Raw genomic sequence first — 25,442 nt, 5'->3', positions numbered from 1 at the left:
GCAATTGTGTTGTTTTGGACCTTTGTTTGGGTGGCAGCGACGTGAAAGATTTTAGGGGGAGGTTTTGAACCATTTGCAAAAATTCCGTCTCATCGCAACCGCATAGCAACTTTTTTGTCGCGAAAACACTGAGAATCGGAATCCATACATTTTTTTCTTTTTTGCCATTTACCACACCTGACACGGAGCAAAAAGCTGGAGAAACGTTTTTGTCCAACGTGAAATTAATGTCCTCTAGTTTTGTTTCCGAACGTAGAAAAAAAATCCAGAAAAATCCTGACTTCTTTGCTTCAGAATATGACAGGGTTGGCAAACCCGCGGCCCGTGGGCCGGGTCTTGCCTGTGAAGGAGTTGAATCCGGCCCTCCAGATGATAATGAGCAGTAAAAAAAGGAGCTGCTTTTTTTTTTCTTTCGAAAAAATGAAAAACCTGACACGTTTTATGATTAATAGTAATGTTAATGTTGTTTTGATTGACGGTGACGCCGTGCTTGTACAGTATTAAAAAAACAATAATAAACAGCGGTCGCTCTTAGGCGCGTTACTTCCAAAATAGTTTATGTGTCTTATGACTAGTTGTAATTGGCGGATTGCTTTATTGGAGAGCGGCCCCTGCGCAGGTCCATTTTGGGGCACGCGGCCCTCGGAAAAAGTTTGGAGACTCCTTCTGGAAGCGTTTTCTTGGAGCGAACGCTGAAAAGTAAGAACGTGAAACATTTTAGCGGGCGAGTCGGCCCCGGCGCTCCGTGTCAGGCCGGCCTTCGCGCCCGCGGCGCTTCCCCGCCTCATCGATCGGGGCCGGCCCGAATGTCGGCGCCGGCCGGCGGGGCCGCGGACCCCGCGCTGAGGGGGTGGAACGGGGGGCGGGGGCAAAGGCGGCCTCGGAATAGCCCGCGGGGCCCCCGAGGCCGTCGGGACGGACGGACATCGATCGAGGGGCCAAATGAATAATGATCGCACACATTAGGATACTGTAAATAACTGCCGGCTCCGCTTTCGGCCCGCGGGAAAAAAAACAAACAACAATCTCACTTTTCCTTCGCTGTTTTCACTCGCAGGGTTTAGCGTTAGCAAAATTAGCATGAGGGTTGATGGACTTTTTTTTGCAGTTTCCTGCTGAGACACAATGGCGGGCGGGGGGTTGCTTGCGAGCGCAGGGAGGAGGTGCGCGCGGGGGTTGGGGTGCATTTACATAAACACTGACAACTCTCTGACTTTTCTCCTTTTGTCCCTTTGTTTCTTCCGCAACTTCTCGGGCCTGCCATCTGATGGCGTTTATTGCGGAGGGACAAAAAAGCTTCCTTTTTATTTGCCGTGACGCGCGGCCTCGACAAACAAACGTAGTCAGTCGACGGGCATCCAACGGGATCGCTCGGATCAAAAAGTCTTCCGAGGCAGACGGAAACTAATTCTTGGATTTCTCCATTTCCGCAAAGTGGAATTGACCGCCATCTTGGCAACAGATGGAGAAAGGGGAAAATGACTTTGCTGTAATGCAGTCTCCATGTTTGTAGTTTTTTTTGTTTGTTTTTTTTATGTGGCAGTGTTCCTGCCACCCTGCTCCAAGTTGCTTCGTGCCTGTTGATGTCCATCAAAAGTTATGAAACTGAATTACGGAGGTTGATGAGCGCCATAGTGTTGTTTTAAAACGCCAATGAGGGCAAAGCGAATATGAAAACCGAACCCTATTTCAGATTTCCCAGGTTTATGGAAAGCACCGTGATGAATATAACTTAAAGGGACGCTCACTTGTCCCTTTGAATAGTCTGATTTGCCAGCTCTTTTTGGCGGAATCAATGTTCAATTGTGTTGAATGCCGTTTGAACACGCGACGCGTGCTACTCCCGTCGCATTAAGCCACACGAGGGCAGATAAAAAGTTACGCTGGGTCTCCGTGTTTGTAGGTTTTTTTTATGTGGCTGGGTTCCTACCAAATTTAAAAGCTCCCAAGCGTCACCTTAAAATGACACTGAGAAGAAAGTGTTTTTGGAAATCGCTTTACGCTTTTCAAATTTCCCAGGTTTATGGAAAGCACCGCGGTGAATATAACTTTAAGGGGCGTTCACTTGTCCCTCGAAAGCTCCGATTTGCCAGCTTTCTCTGTTGAAAAATGTTCAATCGTGTTGAATGGCGTGCAAACTCCTTTTAACCGCGACATGTGGCGATCGCGTCGCGCGGAGCCACGCACGGACAGATAAAGAGTTACGCGGGGTGAAATGCGCTCGGTGGGAGGCATTTGAAAGTTGCCGCTGCTCCCCGCGCGTCGTGATAGGCTGACGCCGGCGAAGAAAGGAGCTGCTCGGACTCGACTCGCCAGTGCCGCCGGAGACGACAGCAGCTCAGCAGCCGAGAGCGCGAGCAGCACGTCTTCTCGCTCTCTCCCTCTCTCGTTTTTTTTTCTTTTTTTTCTTTTTCTATTTTTTAATATATATGCGCGCGTCGCTCGTGTTTTTTAATTGATTGTCTCCGGGAGGAGGGATTTGATCACGTGAGGCGGCGGCGGCGGCGGCGGCGGACGATGGTGAAAGAAGAAGCCGGAGCCGAGCCCGAGCAGCCGAACGGAACTTATTGTTATGTTGCGATTGTTTGGGCTACGTTACCCCCGAGTGAGTTCGGCTTCGCTCCGTCGTCTTCCCTGCAGCCGGAACGCCGTGCCGGTTTTTAACCCACTCTGAAGGATAACACGCCGACGGACGCAAGAACGGATCGTGCGGCTTTTTTTATTGTTTGTTTTTGGGGAAGGTTTTTTTTTTCTTCCTTTCCTTCCTCTCTCTTCGGGGATTTAAATTCTCTGGTGCTGCTCCTCGGGAGAGGAGGGGGAAGAGACGTTCATGTGGCCATTCTCCCGTTTCTAGTTTTCCTTTTTGGGGGTGGGGGGGAGAAAGTGCATAATGAGCAAAGAACGACCCAAAAGGAATATTATCCAGAAGAAATACGTAAGTACACCTTCAAGTTTGTGTCCTTTTAAATGCTCGAACTTTCATGTGGACGCGGAGGAGGGGGCCGAGCTGCCTTGAAAACAAATGCGAGCCTCTTTCTACTCCGTTTGTTTCGGGTCCGAATCCGGCATTTTCTCAATGTTTTGCCTTCTTTTCCGAGCTTTTCCGCACATCTCCATCGCCGCGCGTGGCTTCGACGCGTCCACTCTTTGTGCTAATTGGCTTCAAGAAATTGGCTTAAATTGAGACAACGTGGCTTGGATTTTGAGGCAAAATGGCTTTTTGTGGGCTCGCGTTTCGGGGCGGGTGGGGAGGGGGGCAAGTCGGCATCGGCGGCCATGGCTCAGTTCGCCCCCTCTCGCGGAGGGCCAAAATGTTGTCGAAGAATAACAGCGGGGCTTTAATTCCACGGGAGCGTGTTGTTTTGTGTTGTCGTTTGTGCAAAGTGAACCAGCGAGGGGGGGAAAGGGGGTCACGCTAAATCAGCGTTTTCCCCTCGCGTTTGCACCCCCCTGCTCCAAAGTGTGTGAGGGGAGGGGGGGGGGGACTTATTCCACTTTGCTAGCCCCTTATTCCACTTTGCTAGCCCCCCTTTTTGGGGCGGGGGTGTTGAATCCGGCAGGTACTGCCTGCTGTGACCTTCTGCTAGCTAGCTAACAGCCGAGCAAAACCTTGCACGGTTAGCCCGCTAGCTCCGTTTTCCCCGACTCGGAACGACGCCGAAACGGTGCCGTTTTCGCCCCAAAACGTGCTTTTATTTGAAGGGGCCCGTTCGAACGAGTCGCATTGCGGGCTTCGGGAGGTGGGGGGGGGGGGGGGGGGGGGGGGCTTCGCGTACGTGACGAGCAGCGACCATTTTCTGCTAGCGTGTAACAACGCCGGGACGTGAACGTGCCACGGAGGATTCGCCTCTCGGCTGCCTGCCAGGAGTTGGCTGAATTTGGGGGGATCGTGTACTTGTTTGTTCCAACGTGTGGTTGAGCGGTCAACTTGCCGTCTAGTTTCACGTCTAGTCCGGCCATTTAAAGTTTGCTGCACGCACGCACTCGCTCGCGTACACTTTACGGCTGCTGGTGCGTTCAAGTGCACGCTGCTTTTCAACTGAAAAGGATGTTCGGCTTAACAACACGCACGTTTTGTCGCCTACCCTCGAACGGGTGGTCGTGTCATCACATTCGAGCATTTAGTCTCTTTCACACAGAGATTCGGTGAAATTGCTATAATGGAACATCCAGCATCTGCTGGCGTTGGTCTTTTAAGCAGCAACCTGCAAAGGCAGCTTTCTCTCCAGTGGAAAACACATAATAAATGGGACTCACATAGGTCCTATGGTGCAATGTTGCTATTTCTCTATCTGGATATGACTTTTTCCCATTAGGAACTCGGTTAATGTCAAAAAAACTTTGTTAGCCGTTTTCACGTCGTGATCCAGCGAAATTGCTTTAACACAAGTGCTGTCTACCCGCAGTCTGTTGAGTAGTTGCCGCAGTTATTGACGAATGTGAGCCTTTCACACTGAGATCCTGTAAAATAGCTGTAAGACCACCTAGCGTCTTCTGACTTTCGTCTTTCAAACAGAACCCCGTGAAGGCGGTATCCCTTTGGGTTGGTGTAAATAAATGATGTGTGACTCACATAGCAGAAAGGAGCGATCCGGACGTGACGTTTTTCATGCAGAACTCAGTGAATGTAAGTCGGGTCAATTCACACAGAGCCCTTGTGAAACGGCTATAACAGAGGAGCCGCAGTGCAGTATGCCTACCCAGTAGTTGCCCCAGTTGATAACAACGGTGAGCCTTTCACACAGAGATCTCGTGAGCTTGTAAACATGTTTTGTGCATAAAACGTGTTACAACTGCTTTCATTGTCCTGCGTTTTTGTTGGGAAATCCTGCACCATTAACCCCCCCAAAAAATCGATTTTACACAGAACAAAGATGCGCTTTCGCACGGGGATGCCGCAAAATTTCCATTAGGAACGACAAGCGGTCACAGTTTGTGAAATGATTACTTTTAGGTACTTGCAACGAGGCTAGCCAATTAGCACGTCTTACATTAGCTTGTTTCTTCACATAGCGGGGAAGTAGCCAAATGTTTTTTTGTATTTTAATGCCACGCTCCGGTCCCCTAACGACCTCGGTTAGACTCGCACCTCGGATTTTAGAAGTAGAGCCGGCCGTCGGGCCGATGTGGCGTTTGCCAGCCGCTAGCGCGCGCCTATTCCGCATCTGTCTCGCATTTAGCGGCAGCTGCTCGCAGTGAGAGCAACCCGGAAAAGGCCGGCGTACCCCCCCCTCCTGTCCAGGCTCCCCCTCCGTCCCCCGGTGCCCTCCCTTAATTAGCGTAAGACAATTACGCACGCTCGGCTTAACCGTTTCCCCTCAAACAGCAACCCCCCCTACCCCGGTACTCCAATAAACACCCTGGCGCCTTTTATTAGTAATGAAATCATTGATTAAGCTCAATAAAGCAAAGCGGGCAAAGGCGATCCACCGCAACGTGGCCCGCCCTCCGTTTGGGCCCCCGTGGAAACCGGTCCGTTTCAGGAGCTTTTCTGAATCTTCTCAGCTGCTTTTTCCACGCTATTGTGGCACGGAGCAGCCGGGAAAGGTCCGCAAAGTGCTTTTTCAGCCAAGTAGACCTCAAAACAAACTGCACGCCTGTGTGAAACGTCACAAATTTGCTAAGGAGCCACTAGGACACGAGCGATGAGCTGCTTCATGTTTTTTTCATTTGCTCTTGATTTGAAAAGGAAAATGCACCGTTTTTGTCATGGCAATAATTCATTCAATGCCAGGGACGTATTTATTTATTTTTTTAGAGTCCACACATTCAATTCCATTTGGTATTGAATGTCTGGACTCTCCAAACCGCCTGTTTAGAGCAGCGTCACGCATATTTAGAAATAAGGGCAGCACCAACATATTTGCAAGATTAACAAGACACACTCTGTTCAAATACTGCACCAACACAACAGTAATGCACCCGATTGCATTAATCAGCGGAGAGTCCCCCTGGCGGCGAGTAAAATAGCTGTTTACGCTCAAACATCCTTCTGTAGCCTCTCATGCTCTCTGTTTTTAAGGAGATTGCCTCCAGGTGGCAAGAAAAAAAAAACCTGCCAATTTGCAGCGCTAGACTATAAGTCAAAGGTTTCAAAGCATGAGGAGAAAAGTAGGGGTGTATGATTCTAAATTTATGGCAGTGATTATTTTGCAAAGTCAGAAGTATGAAAGAGCCCTATGCGGCTCAGGCGGCCAAGCTTGCACCCCCTTTTATTTGGGGGGGGGGGGGGGGGGGGGGGGGGGGGGGGGGGGCATGTGACAATATCTCAGTTCTGAACTCGTGTTTCCACACCACTGTCAAGTCAGAGTAAGTCTGTCACGACTTTTTTTTTTTTTGTGACTCCGGCCAGCTGCCTAGCCAAAGCGCGTGTTAGCCAAGGTTAACGAGTAGCACTGTTGTCGTCCGCTGCCCTGCAACTCGGCGACAGAAGGCGATTGTGTTGCTGCCTTCCGTGCCGTTTTTTTTTTTTTTTTTAAATGTGTGTGTGATTTGTTGTTGGTGCGTGGAGGCCGCTCCTTCCTGTAGGCCCCAGCTGGAGCCTCACACTCCACCGTGTGTGTGCGTGAGTGTGAGCGCGCGCGCGCGTGCGTGTGAGTCGCACAGCTGCTGCAGGGGCCTTTGCAAAATGGAAAGAGGCTGTCAGGGTTTGTTTCATCAGGCGCACCGCCGCCAACCGTGCCCAGGACGACGACGATGGCCAAAATGCCCCCCCCAAACACTTCTTTGTCCGACCACTTGTCGGGGCGTCCCGAATGAAACGCGAGGCCTCCGGACGTGAGCCGGGGGGGGGGGTCAGCGGGTTGTTTCGTTCTCCCCGTGCCCGAGCCCGGCCCGAGCGCGCTCGATTGAACCTTATGTTTGGACGCAAAGGCTCACGTGCGCGCAACATGGCGGTAGGGGGGCGTAACCACGGAGACGGCGGTCGACCCCGAAGCCGAGCGCTGCTTTATTGCCTGTTTATTTGACTGTAAGCGCCGGTGTTTACGTTCCGCGTGGAGCCGGCGAAAAGGCGAAGATTTAGCTAGCGTCTTCCGCCTGCTTTGCTCCGTTTGAGGAGTGCGCTTTCCTTCCATATATGTGCATTAGTGGCCACGCGCGTTCATTTTCCAGCCGCTGTGTTTTAGTGCACGCACGCGTGACCTCAAATGAGTTGAAAGTGGTTTTTGCGTGAAAGCAAGCTGCTATGTTGTCATGCCTACGTGATGGAAGCGCCAGGCCTCGCTTGCTTGACTGCCGGTCTCCCTTATCAAGTGCAGAATTGCAGATCGCAGTGCGCCTTTTAACACAGAGCCCAGCAAAGTGGTCCTCCAGATGATTAGCCGTTAGCTTCTTTCACAAAGATAATATATTTTATTTTGTTTAAGACAGATTTGAATAAAGTTTGGCTTTAGGAAAAGAGCTTTTTTGCCAGTTTCACCCAGAAATCCTGCAAAATTGCTAGAGCAGACGGTGGGCCGTTTTCGCCGGACTCCCGTTATGCAACGCAAGCTTTTCTCCTAACTGGCAACCCCTCAAGTCTTTTTGTCCGCTCGTTATTACGGCATTATTTTCGATGAACGAAGCGAGCGTTCGAGTCCACCTTCGGAGCCGATTACTCGTTGATTACAAGGCGACGCTTGAGATTGAATCCGACGTTAGCGTCCGTCGACCTTTCCGTTCGTCTTCCCGACTAAGCGCTTGCCGTCTCGCCGCGCGCCTTTAATAAACAGCCGCCAGCTTTTCACCCCGATTTACCGATTTCGATTTACCGCCGCGGCCTCTCGTCAAAACGTCACGAGCCGTGTTAAAATGCCGGGCGTCGCGACCGTACGCTTGGCGCCGTCTTGGCATGATGACGTCATCGTTTTTCAACCCCCGATCCGGTTTGTAAATGGCCGTTATTAGAGCGCAATAACAGAATCGCGTTAGCCGCGCGACTTGCGCGTGTGTACATATTTACGTATTTATAGGTTGGTAGCGATTTTAGGCTGTTAATGATCTAATGGTTTCCCTACTGGGAGTTGACATAGATTCATGTGTCGCGCACGTGTGACTTTTTAATGAGTGTTTTCCAGCGCCGTAGATCCCAATTTTACGTGCTAGTTTATGCTGCCAAGCAAACAATGGGATGGTTTTCCCACCGGGAAGATTCCTTGTTATTTGTAGAGTAGCGCCACTTTTATTTTTTTTTTCATGTTGTGCAACATAGGAGTCGGATTCCAGTCCTGGAAGGCTGGTATCTTGCATGTTTTTCTTGTCTTTCCCCATCACACCTGATTGAAATTGTTCAATCTTACTGGTTTGACTAACCTACTTGTTTGAGTGAGAAGGTCGGAAAACATTTAGGATACTGGCCCTCTAGGACTGGACACCTGTGTTGTCCGACCACGTTCTCTTTCAATGTCGTCGGCCGGGTAGGTTTGAACTCGGATCCCTTTAACTGTGAGGCGGACGCGCTGTTGACCGCGCCAACGAGCCGCCCTCAATTATGTATCCTGCAAATCGGCCTAACTTTTTCCAGCTGAAAAACTCAGTTTTTCTTTTATGATGATGTGAGTTGAGGAGCTTCTCGCAGATCTTTGGGATCTCGCGACTAATTGTTTTGTTACCATGGTTCCCCAAATATAAGACGCACCTGTGTAGAAGAGTCGGCCCCGCGCGCCATTTCTTCCCATTTGCCAGACCTAGAAAGGAGTTGAAATTGCGTTCCTCGCGTTGGGCGGTGCGGGAGCGCAGCGGCTGCGAGATTGCGCCTCTTGCCTTTCTCCTCTCGGCGCCGTTCCCATTGTGCCACTTTTCTTCTGCCGAAATGGAACGGGACGCCGCTCCTATTTGAAGCGGACATTGCGCCGCACTCATTTCATCCGACCGTCTGGCCCGGTTCTCGTTCCCGCGGCTCGCCGGCCGACCGCCATTTGGTCCTAGATTTGCTTACCGCGCTAACCACAAGAAGATGGAATATTCTGCCATCGCGGAGGGGAAGGCGTCCCGTGAAATCCAATTGCGTTTCTTTCCTGTGAGGCCGTTGACATTTCCAAATGAATGCGACTTTCAAGTCAGCTGTGCGTGAACGCCGAAGGGCCCGAAAGTGTCCCGCACGCGCATTGCGCGCCGAGCGTTCGCGTTTACTCAAGTAGCACGATGGATGGCCCAAGGAGTACCCGGCCGTGTCCGAGCGGCTGTTGTATGGATTGCGTTCAAAAAATTGTTTTGCTGTTCTTTTTGCTTTTCTGCATGTTTTTCTGGTTTCTTTTCCCCACGCGCCCGATCGAAATGATCAGCGAGCTCAGCAGAAGCTCGATACCGACCCCGCTCGTTTGAGGAAATGGGACGGCCGCGCTCGGTTAGCGCGTTTGACGCGGGAAATTCAGGTGCGACGTTGAAAGCGCGCCGCCAGACGGCGTTTCCGCTTTTGACGGATTGGAAAGCGTCCGCGGAAGTTGCGAGCGTGAGTCACGCAAGTGACGCAGAGCGGCAAAAGGCAGCGGGCGTCAAAGGGGGGTTTCCTGTAGTAAATTTGCCCTCTGTTTCCTATCATTGTTTTCAAGCATATAGACAGCAGATTCTCCTGCTCCCCCGGCCGAAAGAAACGCAGTCACTCGGGCGCAAATCATTTGATATTTTTTGTAGCGTTCGGTCATGTCTGACATTTGTCCGTTTATTATCTGCCCATTTGGAGCCCGGAGGCGAGCGCCGCCATGCCGCCGCGCTTTTTACAATACGGTTACCGCCGAAGTAGCGCCACATTAATTAGCGCTCGCACTAAATCAAGCGACGCCCGCGTGCCGACGGGTTAAGCGATTTCATTAAGCGCAGGCGGCGCCTTTGAATTAGCGCCGCGGCTGGCAGAGATTTCGATGTTTACGGCCCGTTTTCGTCGTCGTCGATGTCAGCTTTGGCGCGGTGTGCTCCCGGGATTTTGTGGGGAAAGAAAGATTTTCAAGTCTTTGCGAAGAGCCGTGGTGCCGTAGTGCGCGGGCGTCCAACTCCAGGCCGGAGGGCCGGCACCCCGCATGTTTTCCAACCTTCTTTCTCAAACGCGTCCGATTGAAACGATTGGGGTCATTTTCAAGCGCCCGGTGATCATTTTCAAGCTAATAAGCGAATCATTTGAAGCAGGTGTGTTGGGGAGAGTAAAGCGGCAAACGTGCAGGATGCCGGCCCCCGACGACCGGAGTTTGAAACCCGTGCCGCGCGCTCCATTTCTTTCCTCATCAATTGCTCTTATTTTGGTCAGTGAACAGTAACAAAGTTGTTTAAGTGGACAGTATTCTGGTGGCGCGGAGTCAAGGGAAGACAGCTGCGAGTTTGCCACCACGTTAGCGGACTGCAAGGCCTTTGTTTTTAAGCTCGTGCGCGCCGGTGAAGAGGATAGGACGAGCATTGGCGCTAAACAACACCTTCGAGGATGTTGTGGTGTAAATGTAGTAGCGCAAGTCTTTCTTCCTCGGGGCCCCTTCGGATTCTCGGCACAATACGTGCAGTAGCGCAAAGAAGTGAAGGAGGGGCCCGCTGAGCCGGCGGGGTTTTATCTGGGCGCCGAGAGGTGACAATCATTCCCTTAATTGCCTCTTCTCCGCATTGTGCCGGGGAACGGACTCCCGGGCCAAGGCTTCCAAGTCCCTGAGCGTCGGAACCCCCCCCCCCCTCTCCTAAGCCCCTGGCTTTGTTTCGCAGCGTTCTCCGGCTACGCTGTAATCTGCAGCCACACCGGCACACGCACCGGGGCTTTAAAAGGCTTAAGATTGTCGGACGCGGCGCATCGCCGAGAAAGGCGCTTCCCGGGTAGCGCGCCGGGGGCTGGCCCGCTAAGTGAAGGTCCCGTACCTGGCGCCGGATCCAGCTCCCGTTGACAAATCGGAGGTCACGCCGGGAATCTGCCGGCGCGACCGCCGAAACGAGTCGGGATCCCGAGAGTCGTTCTAGCCCGCCGGAGGTCTGGAGTCCGCCTTTTAAGGCGCAAACCGCAGTCCTCCGCGGCCGGTATTCCGCATCCTCTGCGGGAGCTTGAAAAAGATTGGGAACATTCGATTCGGATGCGTTTGAGACGGAAACTTGGAAAACGCGCTCAGGCCTTTTGACGGAGACCGGTCGAGATCGTCGCTACTCCCGCCGTCACTGTACAATTTCAAACCCAGAGGTGCAGAATTTGTTTTGGTTGCTAATATCATTTAAAATAAAAACACACTCTGGCCATTTTTTTTTGTGTTTGTTTTGGGTAAGATTTCTCTTGGATAAATGCAATCTTGTCTTGTAATGTTTCGACCGCCCAAAGTCAGCGTTGTCTGACACGGACACGGCCCCGTTCTCTCGAAGATCTCTTGTAGTTCTAGGAATTGGTCGCAAACTTGGGATTTTGCAGAGTTTTTTATTATGCTGCCCATTTTTTATACAATTTATCTTGGACATACGCTGTCGTGGTATTGACCTTCCAAAGCCTTTGTGTTGTCTCGCGTTCAACCTCCAAAAGCGTTGGTTTGTCTGTCACCGTAGTCTGCGGTCCCTTTAATGTCTTGATGTCAGGTTGGTGCGGTCTTGACTGCAAAACTACTTTCAGACTAGGACTTTAGAACTGTCCGCAGATTGCGTACGTAACATTGTCCGAATCGATAATCTTTGTCCAAATTTGCAATCTTAGTCCAAATTTACCTTGGTCGGTCAAGTTAGTAGTCCCATCGAGAAATGTCTTGTGACTTCAACGAGAGGACACGAGACGGCGGCTTTCTAAGGCCAGTTGCAAAAGTATCTGCCTCCAAGGAAGCGCTGTTACGCAAGGCCAAGCCAGCCCGCTTTCAGTTTTGCACGTGATAGATCGGAATCTCATTTGGTTTTTACAGGCCGGGAGATAAAAGCGCCAAACGCCGATGCAAGCGTTTGAATCGCCGCGCTAACGCCGCCGCCGGCCGCTTCCCGTCTTTCCTGTCGGCGTCCGCCGGCTTAACCGGTAATCTCAGCCGTCCGCCGGCGTGCGCGGGGCCCCGGCCTCAAGCCCCAACCCCCGACTCACTGGCAAACGCCGGATCGGCCCGCCGTTGGCCAAAGCTTATCTTTTGACCGGCCCCTCCCGCTGGCGGATCAACTCGGAGGACGCGCAAATTCTCCGTTTTGAAAACGTTACCCTTCCCCGGTTATTGTTTAGCGAGATTTAGCGCAAGCCTTTTGCCGCCCAGCTGAAATTCTTCCGCCGGCCTCGCCTTTGGAAGTCCGTGTTTACCGCAGCGCCTTTGCTATCTCTAGGGGTCAAACTAGCGGTTTTAATTAGCCCGTCTGCAATAAAAGGATTGGAGAGCGGAGTCGCGCGGCGGGTATTTAATTAAAATTCTAACGGGGCCTCGGAAAAAGGTGGCTTCTTTTCTTTTGCTCCAAAGTAAAGTTTTGGCCTTGGCTCCGCACCGAGACTCGGTAGCTGCGTTGACGCTAGCTTTCCGTTTGCTTGTTTGTTTTGCTTTTCATCAGAGGAGGAATCTTTGCAGGCATTTTTAACTTGTTTGCTAGTGACACTTTTAAAGCGGATCGGTCTGTATGTTTGTTTTTTAAAGGCCGGCGGAGTACAGGTTTCAAGGTCAAGGAGCAAAGATTGAAATCGCTTCTAGAATGAATGAAGTTTCCGAAGTAGAAGTACCGCTGGATCACGCGTTCTGAATGTGCAAATGGGATTTGTCCAAACTTTTGAGAAATCCTTAAATAATCACCTTATAACATGAAGCTTGATTTAGAATCTCATGCTCTGAATAAATGATTGCGGAATCGTTTTCAAGCGACTCGGAATGCTTGTTCTGTATTTGGCTTCTAAGTGAAAAGGCGTGCCCCCCGAAAGCCGGGCTGTCGGCAAATGAAGGATCGTCCTGTCCAGAACGCCGGCGCTCGCGGCTCGCTTTTGCCACGGGTCCCCCGCGACATTTATTCCGCTTCGGGCCCCGGAGCGAGCGCTTGAGGCAGCGGCCCGAGAATTCCTCGCGGCGCCTGCGCCTGACAGCTCGTAAAAGACTTTCAATCAATCCGGCTCCATCTCGACTCCGGCGTCGCCGTAAAAGACAACGTAAAAAAAAAACAAAATAAATGTTTTGGATCGTTGAAGTGAGCCAACTCGAGGTTCATCCCGTCTTTTTTCGCTGCGAGATGCCAGCGGGACGGGAGGGAATGGAATTGATTAACGGCGCGCGATTCATCTTGATGTTCTCCCGCCTCCGTTCGGCACTCTTGTTTTTGTTCGGCCAACATTTTGTCAGGGAAGTACCTGTGTCTTTCTTTGCTTTTCGCACGTTTTTTCGCCCAGCTCAAACGTTGCGTGACCTGCGCCCGCATTGTACGGCTCCAACGGAAAAACGCGCCGTCCCCGGAAATCACCCGTAACCCGACGCGGCTTCGGCTATCAAAACATTTCGAGCTTCGGCTCGAAAAAAGTCCCTTTTTTCAGCGAGTCCCTTTCCAAGGACCTTCAGTTTTGTAGAACCCCATTCATAGTATTGACCCGAAAATGGCGCGCGCACCTTTGGCAACCGGAGATCTGCAAATTTTGCGTGCGTGTTGACGCATTCATGCGGAAAGCAGCAGCGTTTTTGCAAAACGTCCAATCCCCCTCAATTTGTTGCAGACTCAACATAAAATAGGGTTTTTGGAGGTGTGCAAGGTGCTGTCCGGGGCCCGTTTGGTGGCCCTCGTTTCATATTTTAGTGGCCCGTAGCAAATTTGGGTTCATGCGTTTTGTGTGTCAAGGTCCTATTTGTTAACTTTTAAAAATGGACATCTTACCACAGATTTTGAATGCGTCTGTTCAGTGCTAGTGTAGATCTGATTTAGCTGGCTACTCTGCCCAACATTTGAAGAAGTCCTTAAATAATGGCCTTCTACCAGTGCTTCGCAATTATATTTTGCTTGGCCCCCCTAAGAAAGACAAAAACTTTGTGTGTGTGTGTCCTCCACTTTTAGAAAGAGCGTGCCATCCACTGGCTAAAATCCTGCCCGAATGACGTGGAAGAAAAGATCCCCAAAAAATGGTGCAAAAAATTGAAGACGTATCATTATTTGCGTCAAAACGGCTGCTTTGCAGAAGGCCCTTCCCACTTCCGTTTCATACGAGGGAAAAGTGGGGGCGCCTTCCTCGGTGGGAGGGGGGGTTGCGCGAGGGCCCCCGCGCGAGGTTTCCAGCCACAAGTCGACAAACACCGAGCAGTTGCCGCTGCGGCGCCGGCATTTGTCGCGTGAGCTCAGCGTTTGGCAAAGAAGTAGGTCAGCGAGCGCGGAGACCTCGTTCAACCCCGGCCCGTGCGCCCTTCGCTCACAGCTGGCCCCGACCGGCTCGGCGGGGAGGAGGAAGGGGGTGACGTCGGCGCCGCGCGCTCCGGAGGGCCGGGGGCCAGGCGCGAGCAGCAGAAAGGACGGCGCCGGTCGGGCCGCTGTTGTCAGGGCGCCGCCGACGTCCTCCGCCAATCCCGGCCGCTCCCCCGCCCCGTGCCGACGCCCCATTGGCCGATGCCTTCGGATTGACGGCTAATCCGTGGCTGGCTGAGCGTGGGGGCTCCACGTGTAAAAAAAAAAAGGGGGGGGGGGGCGGCACTCAGTGGAAGCTGTCAATTTCCCCCCGATGCGCCGTGTCCAATCCCATTGCAGGATTATATTTTCATGGCTTGACAAATATTTGCATGCTGATCCCAGATTTTCATAATTAACATTTGATTGATCAAAAGTCGCTCATTCACCGCAAAAAGTGCCGGCTATAAAAACATTCTTGTTTTAACTTTTGAAACGGGATGCCGTTTTCAAAAATAAGCGTTTTCCTCTACATGGATGCAAATGATTCTAATACACTGTCAAACGTAAGCAATATTTTCTCAGGAATTTCAAAATTCAAGCCACTTTTGCTTGATTCGAGCAAACCTTTGTCCGATTTTTTTCAAATGCTACCCGTATAAAGCTGTCAGTTTAAAACAAGACAAACCCCCAAATCTTTCTAATGACTTTATTCATTAAACAATGACTTCAATAAATAGAAGTCATTCTAATGTGTAATTGAACCACAATGGGGAAAAATGTCATGACTCAATGGCCAACGGCGAGTGAAAGCCGACGGGAAATGGGCCGGCTCGTATAGCGAGAGCGCGCGCGCAAGTGGAACCGACGCCTTTACGCCTTCAAAGGAGATCAAACGGCGAGGCGCGTACGTGTTAATAACATGCACTTAAATGTTAACACGCTCGGCATATGGAGCGCCCCCCCCCCTTTTTTTTTTCCGCCCCTGTACGCACCTGTGTGCGCGCACCCCCTTTCTCCTTCCCCCTAGAGAGCCTCCAAACGAATACAAACGAGCACGCTAGCAAATCCACTAACGCAACTCCGGCAGCCACCGGCGGAGTCGATACCACATCGATGGGAAAAGGGCCGAGACTCATTACGCCAGCGCTTTCCAAATGACCTTAGTTTTGTTGAGGTGAAAAAAAACAAGCTAAATACAGGACACCCTCTGGGACAGGTCCCGCATATCGGTCCGCTAAGCTCAAGTCGTGCACATTTAGGATTTTCAAGCTCACGTAAACGGACCGTTTTTTCCGCAGTCGTATTCTTTGTTTCTGAGACGGTTTATAATCAAACGACTGCGTTTTTGAAGAAATACGCTCACCTCCGGGTCAGATTGACCCAGGATGTTGTCGCCGTTTAAGAGAAACAAACCTAACACATGGCCTTTGCCTTTGTCAGCCGGTTTACAATCAAACAACGGCGTATTTGAAGAAGTACGCTCACCTCCGGGTCAATTTGACCCGGGATGTTTTTGCTATTGCAAGACAAAGAAACGTAACACATACAGTAGGTATAAATTACAGTCAGTACAGTACTGCCTTTGTGAGCTGTTAGACAATAAAACAAACGGAATTTTTGACAGGTTCGACCCAGAGATATCGTTGCCGTTCTTGAGAAATAAAACGAAATCGCCGGTGACAAGACAGTATCGGATTCGGATTTGGCACTTTAGCGCTGAGTTGGGGTGACTAAATATTCCTCGGGTCAAAGCGACCGCGGACGCGGGGGGTTCTTCCCGGAGGGCGGCGGGCCCCTCTGCTCGGAAAGCGCGGCGGCGTGTTGAAGGAAAGCCGAGGTGAGCGCACGTCTTCCTGCTGGGTCTTAGTCATGGCTGTGTCACTTTCACCCCCGCGCCGCCTTCGCAGACAGGAAGTGATAGATGACTCGTTTGCACTTTGCGTGAAGAGCAGCGTTTGAAGAAAAGTAACTGAGCGTCTCCGCTGCCAGGAATCCCAGATCCTCTTCATACTTCATTTCTGATTGAAAAGTTTGACCGACATGCGATTGTTTTGTTTTGATTCCCTTTAGCGCAGCTCCATCTAGTGGATGCGTAACGCAACATCTGTTCTTTGTCCCTCATAATGCGGTTATATGTCAAAACAGTTTCAAAATAGGTCATTTGTTGAAGATGCGCCTTATAGTCCGCCGTGCCTTATTGTGCGGAAAATATGCTATTAGGAGTCAAGAAAGCTGAAATGAAAATGAAACCCATACGAATGTCAAGGTTTCACTTAGTTAAAATATCTTCAAGCATGTTCTTGTTGACCAACTTTTCCGATTTGCCTAACCAACGTTTCTATATTTATTTAAAACTGTTGACATTTCTAAGAAAATTCTAACACAACGTTTAAGGAGCTCGCAGGGACATCAGCATATTTTAAAAAGTTCATCAAGTTAAACAGGTTCATGTTTGACAAGTTCAAGTTTTTCAAGTCCATTTTCCACAGTAAAAATGTCAAAATAACACATTTCACTCGTTTTCATTTCCTAACTAATTTCAAACAAAGACAAAAGCTGCAGTGTGCTCGTCTTATAGTCCAGTGTGGTTTATCAGATTTTTTTTTTAAACCGGCTAACAGGAGGCAATCTCGCAACAGAAGAAGATGATATGAAAGTGTTGATTCTGAATTTGAATGACGATTTTATTTGTCCTAATGGTGCACGCTCCACTAGTAAATGCATCAGGCACGTAACTGTTGTGTGGGTGCAGTATTCAAACTATTTGCGTATGTTTTGTTAAAAATCTATTATTGCTATTATCTTTCTAAACTTGCGGGCATGCGTTAGGGAGTAAAGTTGCTGCAACCAAAAGTTTGAAATAAAACACACACAAAAAAAAAAAACAATCTTTCTGCGTAAACGTGATCAAACCTGCGACTTGGCTTGTAGAGGACAAAAATGAATTTCCTCTTACATTTTTGTTTATAATCCGGTGCCTTTTACGGTTTGATGAATACGGTATCGTAAATCATCTCGTTGCTTTCGTGGTAAAACGGGAAATTGGCAAACGCGCGCTAATGTTAGCTTGGCTCCTGGCCGTATGCCGTCGTCCGCGCTCTCCACTTTGTTCGATGGCTCCGTCCTTTCCCGGCTTTTGCGCGTCACGCCAGTGGGATTGTTGTCAGCTGGGCCGCTCCCGAGCGATATGTTCCGAGTCGCCCGCCGCAGACTCTAGAAGTCCTCTGCGACCCCCCCCGCGTGCGATTAGCATCACAGAGCGGCAGCGCGGCGGGATTGACAGTGTGGGAAAACAATGTTGGATGTGGGAAGGCAGGACAAAAAGGGAACATCCTGGCTTTCTCCTCATGTGGTTTGTGCGGTTCTTTGCAAGTCCGATGCACACGAACCCGCCGCTCGGCGGCGGGAGGGGGGACGACCGCGACCGGGGGGGAGCTCGAGGAGGGAAAAATCTCCCGGCCTGCTCCGGCCGCTCGCTGACTGTCGCGCCGCAGGAAGAAGCCAGTGGTAGGAGGAGGCAAGAAAGAAGGAGCGAGCGAGGTGTCGTGGGAGACGAGGGCGGCTCACCAGATGTTTGCTGGGAAGGAAAACAAAGGGGGGGGAGGGGGCTGTGTCCCTCGTTGCCGGGCGTGACTCTTGACCTGTCTCCGGCGTGCTCGTTAAAATGCTCCCGCCGGGCCCGCTTGGACGTCATTTTGGAGGGCCCGTCCTCCGGGGACGGGAAAGAAAAAAGTCTGTGTTTGGCCGTGTGTGTACCTATGTATGTATGGCAAACTGTGGTGTGGCGGGCAGTGGAACCCTATGCTAATTAGCTAATGCCTACAAAAGCCCATCATCAAAATTTTCTACGCGTGATTAAAATGACTTACTAAGCGTAACGAGCGCTACGACTCCGAATCCTAAAGGTACCGAGAATGCCGAGTGTAAAATGGCAAAGCAAAATGAGTCGGCGAAATCAATCCACGGCGGATTTTGCAGCACTTTTCTTGCGGCTTTTCTTAGCTTCATCAGAGGAAGGCGCGCATCAACAAGACCCAATCAAAGAGAAGGCCGGAGATTAAGATGGATAATTGTTCTTGGCTGGCGCATCGTTTTTCCACGGCACGCCCATCGATTGGTCCCCGCGACCTTTTTGTTGACGTGCGCGCACGGCCTCTTTGGCGGGAACGTCTTTCCGTTGAAGTGTACGTGGGATTTTGAATGGATGTTCTGACGCGCGAGGCTACGTACCTCGAAGGCTGGCGGCAGTAACTTGGAACGATGGCCCAATTTCACAGTAAAGGCTTCAGCTTAGTCTCGCAGGCATGTAGGGGGAGGAGTGCTACATGCGTTGGCATTTTTCCACACGGAACCTTTTGTACTGTCTGATTTTGTCCACATTTTCAACAAATGCTGCAGAAACATCAAATTAACGTGCTTGATTTCATTGACCTGCCTGCGATTAAAATAGCATTTCGAACTCCCCCCAGTGGCTGGTTCAAGAACTGCAGATATATTGGCATCGCAAACCTAATGATGACTGCAAAGCTGTCGAATCTTTGTAGTTCCATTCTTTAATAAGAAGACTTTCCTAAAAAAAGATTTGCACTGCTCTATTTCATCCATATTTTTAACATAACACCGACTCACTGAGATTGTTAGAATACCGCACCAACATAACAGCCTGATGACCTCATAATATAAATTTTTTTGATAACGTCTTTTCTGTGATTTTGAGCCTCGGTTTTCTGACCTCTAACATTGAGAATCCCGTTCCGACGACTCGGACGGTGCCCCCCTTCCTGCTCGGACCGCGGTCTGACGAGCGCGGCGTTTTGTGAGTCAGCTAAAGGTTTTCTCGCCGACATTTCGGCGGTGGCTCCGGACGTGAGGCGAGTAAAGGAAAGCCCTGGAGCTTTTTGGCACACTGTCTGATTGCGTGAGGGGAACAAGTTCAAGTGCGCCGTGGCCGCTTTATTTTTAGTCCGCCGCTCTTGTCATGACTCGGCGCGCTCAATGGATCAGAGCTGCGGCGCGATGACAAAAAGGATTTCCGGTGATTTCCTCACCGGCTGGATATGAGAATGCTACTCGCGGTTCAGGATTTGGTAGCGGGCGCAAACAGCCGTCGCTTCGGTCTGGATTTTTTTTCCGAAAGGAGAGCTTCTTATTCCAAATGACTTCATATCCAGGAGATCCGGATAAGCTTCCGGATGATTGAATGTTCTCGCGAGGAAAAAACAACAAACGGCCAAAGCAGCTTACGCCAGGCGGAAATCCTCCTCTCAGCTTCTCTTTTATGATCTGGCTTCATCAAAAAGGAACCGTCCGCGCCAGAAGGGAAGGTCCCGATCATTTGAATCGGAGGACGCGAATATCAGAAGCACGCAGTAGAACCCGCCGGAGGACGGGGTCTGGACAAACCTTGATCCACGCCTGCTCAAAACAACCAAAGCAGGGGTAGGGAACTTCCGAATTTCACCATAAAAGAGGCGTTCCAGAAATCCGAGCAAAATGTTTTTTACCAGGACTCGCCCGGTCAGGTGAAGGCCCCGAGGCTCGTGAGACTCGCTCGCCTGTAGGGACTTGACGATTTTGGCCTCCCGCTAGCGGGTTTTCCTGTCTTTTGATGCGATTTGGATGCAGAAGGAACGGGCGCCCGGGCCCGAATCCCTGGCCCGCGCCTCCACCCCTGTCAGCGCCGTTCCCGCCGTCCGCCCGACATTTCTTTCAGCGTGTTTGCGGATGGCGTCTTTTCCCAAACCCGTAATCTCGGCCGTGATAATAAACAACTGGTAGCCGCTTAGGCCAAAGACCGTAAAGAAGAGCGCCCCAAATTATAACCTTGCGCTTTTTCTTTATTTAAGAACATATTTTGCACGAGCGCCAGCCAAGGAAACCCGGAGCGTAAGCGCGGCAAATTCTGCTGAAGGATTGCACTTTTCTCTGCTTGGCCTTTCGCTTTCTCTTTCACCTCCTAAAAAAGGTGCAGCAACCTTTATTGACACCATTTAATGCCTTGGATGATTTTTGCTAGCGGCAACAATTTTTTGACTGGGGAAGTCTTTTTTTTTTTTTGTTGTCATTTGTTGGTGACCATGTTTTTTACTTCAACAGCTCATTAAAGCTTATGATTAAACAGGTGATTTACTCTCGAAGTATGCATAAGATGTTAGACATTTGGTTGACGTCAAAACCACGCTATTTTTGATGGCCAAAACATCGCTCGGGTCTGCTTTGCTTCAAAGTGATCAGTAGGAACGGAAAGTGTGCCGCTTGAGTCATTCACATCAACGCATTGAACGCTTGGCGGCCCGTGCAGAATAGTCGAGCGCTGCTAACACCGCTAGCGTTAAAATCGCGCTCTCGTGCGATTAGGGTCCTTATTAAGCTTCTGCAAAGCTTGTTAATAAGATAATCATTTGAATCTGATGCGTTGGGGTGAGAAAACATGCAGGATACCGGCCGTCCAGGACTGGAGTTTGACGACTTTGCGCTAGCAGAATCTAGGCATTGATGTTCATGTCTTTTATTTTATTTTGGACGCGGCCTTCCCTTTCTGTTATGCGTAGCGTCCAGACTTCAACTTACTTTAAGTTGAACTAACTAACTAACTAACTAACTAACTAACTAACCGGCAGAGAAGCGCGCCGCCGGCGCTAGTGCGCTCCTGATCAACAGGCCGGCGTCCAGTCCCGCCGGACATAAATAGACCCAAGCGTGTAGCGGGATGGCACTCTGGGTATTGCACTTTCGACCTTGCTCTGCAGGCCTCGGGCTCTCCTGTGACCTCCACCTGCTAAGTACGCGCACGCACGCACGCACGCGGGCGCCGCGTCCGCGCCGACCTTTGCGGCTCCTCCGAAGGAGACTCCATTTCCGACGGCGGCGAGTCTGCCGGCCGACCTCCGGCCTTCTATCCGCTCTCCACCCGTGCTACACTCACTCTTAATGTGATTAGCTCCCTGTGCCTGCTGCCCCCCCCCATCATCCCCCATGCGCTTGTCTTGAGCATAGTTGGAGCTAATTCCACGCCAGGGGCTTCTTTTCCTCCGTAAGCCACTTCATCAATTCCAACATAGTGAGCGTCTGCTTTTATTCTAAATGTAATCTGCCTCACTCCATCTTCTGTTCCTTTATTCCTGCCGCCGAGAAACGTTTCCCGCCATAGAGCATTGCCCTATCATTGAAGGCCTCAAATTTGGAGTTTTTAGCTGACCCGCTTCTCTCACCATATTTGGAGTAGGGAAGCCCCGGTTGAGCTTGGTCCTGGTCATGTGATGTGTAAAAAAAAAACACACACACATATATACACTACCAAGAAATCAGGCTGTAAGCCGGGTGACTGGAACTCGGGTGCGAAAAACGTTTTAACGTCAACTTGTCATCGATCGGAACTTGTGCCAAAGTTGACCCGCATTCGCAGTTTTGAGGCACAAGTCAACTTTGAAAAAATGCTAATGAACGCGTTTCCCCATTTGAACACTTAATTTGACTTGACGGAATCCAAAGCGCGGCAGCCGCATCGCTTTGATTGGATGAAGGTGGATTTGCAGCCCCCCCCCCCCCCCCCCCCCCACCCCCAGAATATCTTGTGCCATATGTTTCCTGGCTCTTATCTGGGAGGCAGTTAAAGGGGAGCGTTTAGGGTGACCTCACTTGGCAGCTCTCGGCGCCAGACGGAGCCGCTCGGACTGGACGCGCTTTAGGAGCGTTTCCTCGCACGGCAGGAAATCAGCCGACGCCGGAGGGGGGGATCTCTATCGATTTATGGCAATAATAATCATAATAAAAGCAATAAAAGTCTACCGCTGGGACGACAGTCAAAGCGGTGCGGGCGCCCTTGCCGGCCTGGACTGCAACGCAGGTTGCCACGTCAGAAAGAGGGTGCGTGCAATTAGTTGAGTTTGTTTCAAACTGCCCGGTTAGAGTCTACTGGTTACATACCTTCACGTTTGGAAATAAGAGTTGCACTAGCATATTTCCAGCATAACCCACACCAGACTGAGATTGTTAGAGTGCTGCACCAACACATCAGTAACACGCCCGATTGTGGTTACTTGTGGAAGGTCCCCGCGGGCGGCAAGTAAGATATGAGTTGTACCCTCTTTATTATTACTCGAATAAAACCGCAAACCATTTTTCCTGAGCAGTTCCGCAATTATTCCGTAAACACCTTCTCCAGAGACACACGATCTTACCGTGCTTTTTTTTTCTTTTGAAATCAACTGTGCCCTCTCTGGTTTTGAAAAATTTGCGAGGTGGCCCGGCAAGAGTCCGGGCCAGTCGCGTGAAGGCGCATCGAGGAAAAGGCGACCGCTGCGCAAGGGCTGCCTGATTACATCGCGTCATCGCAAAACCTTTTCTTCCCTTTAAGCGGCACAACAATGATTGGTAGTGGCAATTACCCCCCCAAACCTCCGGCTTGCGTTGTCGCTATAAAATAAGCGGGGTTTTCACGCCGCGCTAACACAAGAGCACGTTTGTGCGCAAACGGCTCGCCCGTCTTAAATCAGTTCCACAACATCTTTTTATGAGCGGTGTTAGGAAGGGGGCGGGGTGGGGAGGAGGAGAGCTGTAATTAAACACCTTACCTTATTTCAGGAAAGGTGCGCGCGCTAATGGTGCGTCGGCGGCATTTTGCAAGGCCCGGGGGTCTCGTTTCCATTTGACTATTTTTATTAGTATTAGGAAAACGGCGGCACCTTTCGGGCGCATTCCTCCGGCTGGCTTGTTGAAGGGAATGTTTTTTTATTTTTTTTTTAAATCCATTCGATGTATTCATGATCACACCATCGTATCCTGATATCGGTATGGGAAAAATATCGTGGCGTAAAAGGGAAACGGCGATGGCTGTACCGCGATACGTCATACAACGGGCCTTTTTAGTTTTTGCCGAATTGCGTATCGCAATATTACCAGTAGCAAAATCCGAGCATTGTAGCGTATTTTTTCCGCGTTTTCTGTGTCTTGGATGAGAATTCCGTGTTTATTTTTGTATAGCAAGTATACAATGATATGCGCTGAACTATACGCCGCAGGGTTACAAGCGTGAGAAAAAAGTTGCGGCCTATAGTTTGAAACTCACGATATGTGTTTACTAGGAGGTCGCCCCCTTGTGGCTGGTAAAAACACTGACGTTAAGACGCTGAACTAAACGCCGCAGGGTTCCAAGCGTGAGAGAAAAGTGGTCCGAAATTTACGGGATGATTAAAAAATATCTGGTTTTGTTTACCAGGACGTCGCCCCCTGGCGGGCTAGTAAAAAACTGAAGATAAGACACTGCAACTTCCGGTCGGAAATTGAGGTGGCAATTTTCTCTTCGCTAGATTAGCTTCATTCTTTCCTATGCTTCAACTCGTCATTTTCTCTTCCGCGGTTCCGCTTTCTGCATAGACCCTTGCACTTTCCCTCCCTTTGCGGGCAGCGCGGATGGCACGCGTGTCTATTTATTCAAACGCTCCTACGTATGCGTAGGATTTGCATATGGCGGTGGTCGGCGCCGCCTTAAAGCGGTCCCGCCCGGGATGTGCGCGGCATTAAACAGACAGTGATTGATCCGCCTCGCCATTGTTTATTTTTCCGCGTCGGCCGGTGATGGATGAAGATGCGTGTGCGCCCGCCCGGGAACGCGCTTTGGGTGAAGCCGCCCCCCCCCCATCTGGCTTGGCAGTGTTTTCGGGTCGCTGAAAAATAGGAAAGCATGATTGACAGGTCTTTTTGGAGCAAGGGTGGCTTTCAGGCCCGCCTACGGGAAGGTCAACTTTGACCCCCGGCCACCTGCTTGCCCCTGACCCGGGAACCCCGGTTGAGCTTTTTGTGGCGACCGCCACCATTTCCATATTGTGTTTTCAAACTCATTCAATCCCAAAGACATAGTTTGACATTTTTCAGGTCCGGACATTCAATCCCAGGGCCTTTTTTTCAGGTTTTTGGCTAAAGGAGCATCTAAAAACAGCTGGCACGAAATTAATTTAGTCATCACATACTTTAGGTCATTACTAACTGATAACAGGGCTGTGTAGGAGATTGCTTTTATTTATTTTTTCACATATAAGAGAATATAAAGGATGAAGCAGTTCTGTTGTTGATTGGTTTTATTGGGGTGCTCCCGACTTGTCATTCACAAGTAAGACGGTGAGTCATACGCTAATGTGCAGTGACAGCCGCGGTTTTCATCCGCCCGACTTTTTGCTTGTCGTGAAGTGAGTTGCATTCGCTGCCACTCGGACCGCACAGTTTTACGTGCAAAGCGGAGGCAAACTCCCAACCGACGGCCATATCTTGAAAAAGTTGCCTGGCGCTTGTCTCGAGGCATCGCTGCGGCGCAGTATGGGGAGCGGATGGCAGCCTTGCAGCGGAGGGGGGGGGGGGGGGGGGGGGGGCGTTGCAAGAGACAATCTCACCCACCTGGCAGCACTTTTGCGAGATGCTTTTTGGCGGGGGCCGAAGCCCGGTCCAGATGTGAACACCCATTCAGCCGGACCCGGCTTCCATGCTAACAGCCGGCGGGCCCACGCCGCCCCGCGCCCCGCCTTCTTTTGCATCCGCGCTTCCTGTCAAGACGCGAGGCTGATGAGGTTCCGTGCTTTCCTGCCAAGCTACCCCCCCCCGCCTGCGCTTGGCTTTGCATGTATCTTTGTTTTCTCCGGGTTGACATACTTTTGGAAATGTGGTTCTCTTGCTGTTTCTGAAGGACTTGAAGACAGACAAGTCATCCGCCGTTTTGTTCCCGGACACGTGGGAAGTCGGGGCGCTTTCGAGAGAAACATTAGCGTTTTCGAGCCTTTTCGGAATCTCTCGGAAGTCTCGGGCGGTTTCCAAATGACGGGAGCCCAATTTGGAGATTCCTCTCCATTGCCCAAGTTTTTGAATCAGAACCGGCATCCGGTATCTTTGCGGGACTGAACTTTCCGATTTGGGAGACTCCTCGCGATTGCCTCGATCGGCTGCGATCTTTTAGTCCGAAAGAGCATCTCGTGTTTTGCCAGCGTTCTTCTAGCGGCCTTGCAGCCCCTCCCGAGTCCCGGGCAGTTTGCGAGGGGCTCGTTAAAGACCCGATTGGGGGAACGGGTGAATGCGGGATCGCCATGCGTCGCAATGTCTGAACAAGATGTTTGCTTCGCGCTTCAACTACACTGAACTGTGTTTTGCTCGGTGGCAGTGTTGACCTTATTATAATGGGATCGTCCATCTTCGTCCTTGGGGCAGGTGATCTTCGTGTGGCC

The 25,442-nt window shown here is 50.7% G+C and overlaps 1 protein-coding gene across 3 annotated transcripts in view; it reads left to right on the top strand.

Annotated features, from left to right (window-relative positions):
- jarid2b (jumonji and AT-rich interaction domain containing 2b) overlaps window positions 1–25,442 on the top strand; it is a 69,088-nt gene that overhangs the window by 21,641 nt on the left and 22,005 nt on the right. Inside the window, exon 1 of one of the 3 annotated variants that reach the window (XM_088405119.1) lies at window positions 2,161–2,935. The exons of 1 other annotated variant lie outside the window; for it this stretch is intronic. In XM_088405119.1, coding sequence (XP_088261245.1) covers window positions 2,891–2,935 — 45 coding nt within the window. In that variant the 5' untranslated portion in view covers window positions 2,161–2,890. Of the gene's footprint in view, window positions 1–2,160; window positions 2,936–25,442 lie in introns of those variants that run through there. One more of the 3 variants, XM_088405120.1, reaches the window with a different exon arrangement.

The sequence above is a fragment of the Hippichthys cyanospilos genome, chromosome 21, assembly GCF_059441005.1.
Source record: "Hippichthys cyanospilos isolate Australia breed blue-spotted pipefish chromosome 21, RoL_Hcya_1.0, whole genome shotgun sequence".
Taxonomy (NCBI): domain Eukaryota; kingdom Metazoa; phylum Chordata; class Actinopteri; order Syngnathiformes; family Syngnathidae; genus Hippichthys; species Hippichthys cyanospilos.
This window is presented reverse-complemented; position numbering and strand designations above follow the sequence as displayed.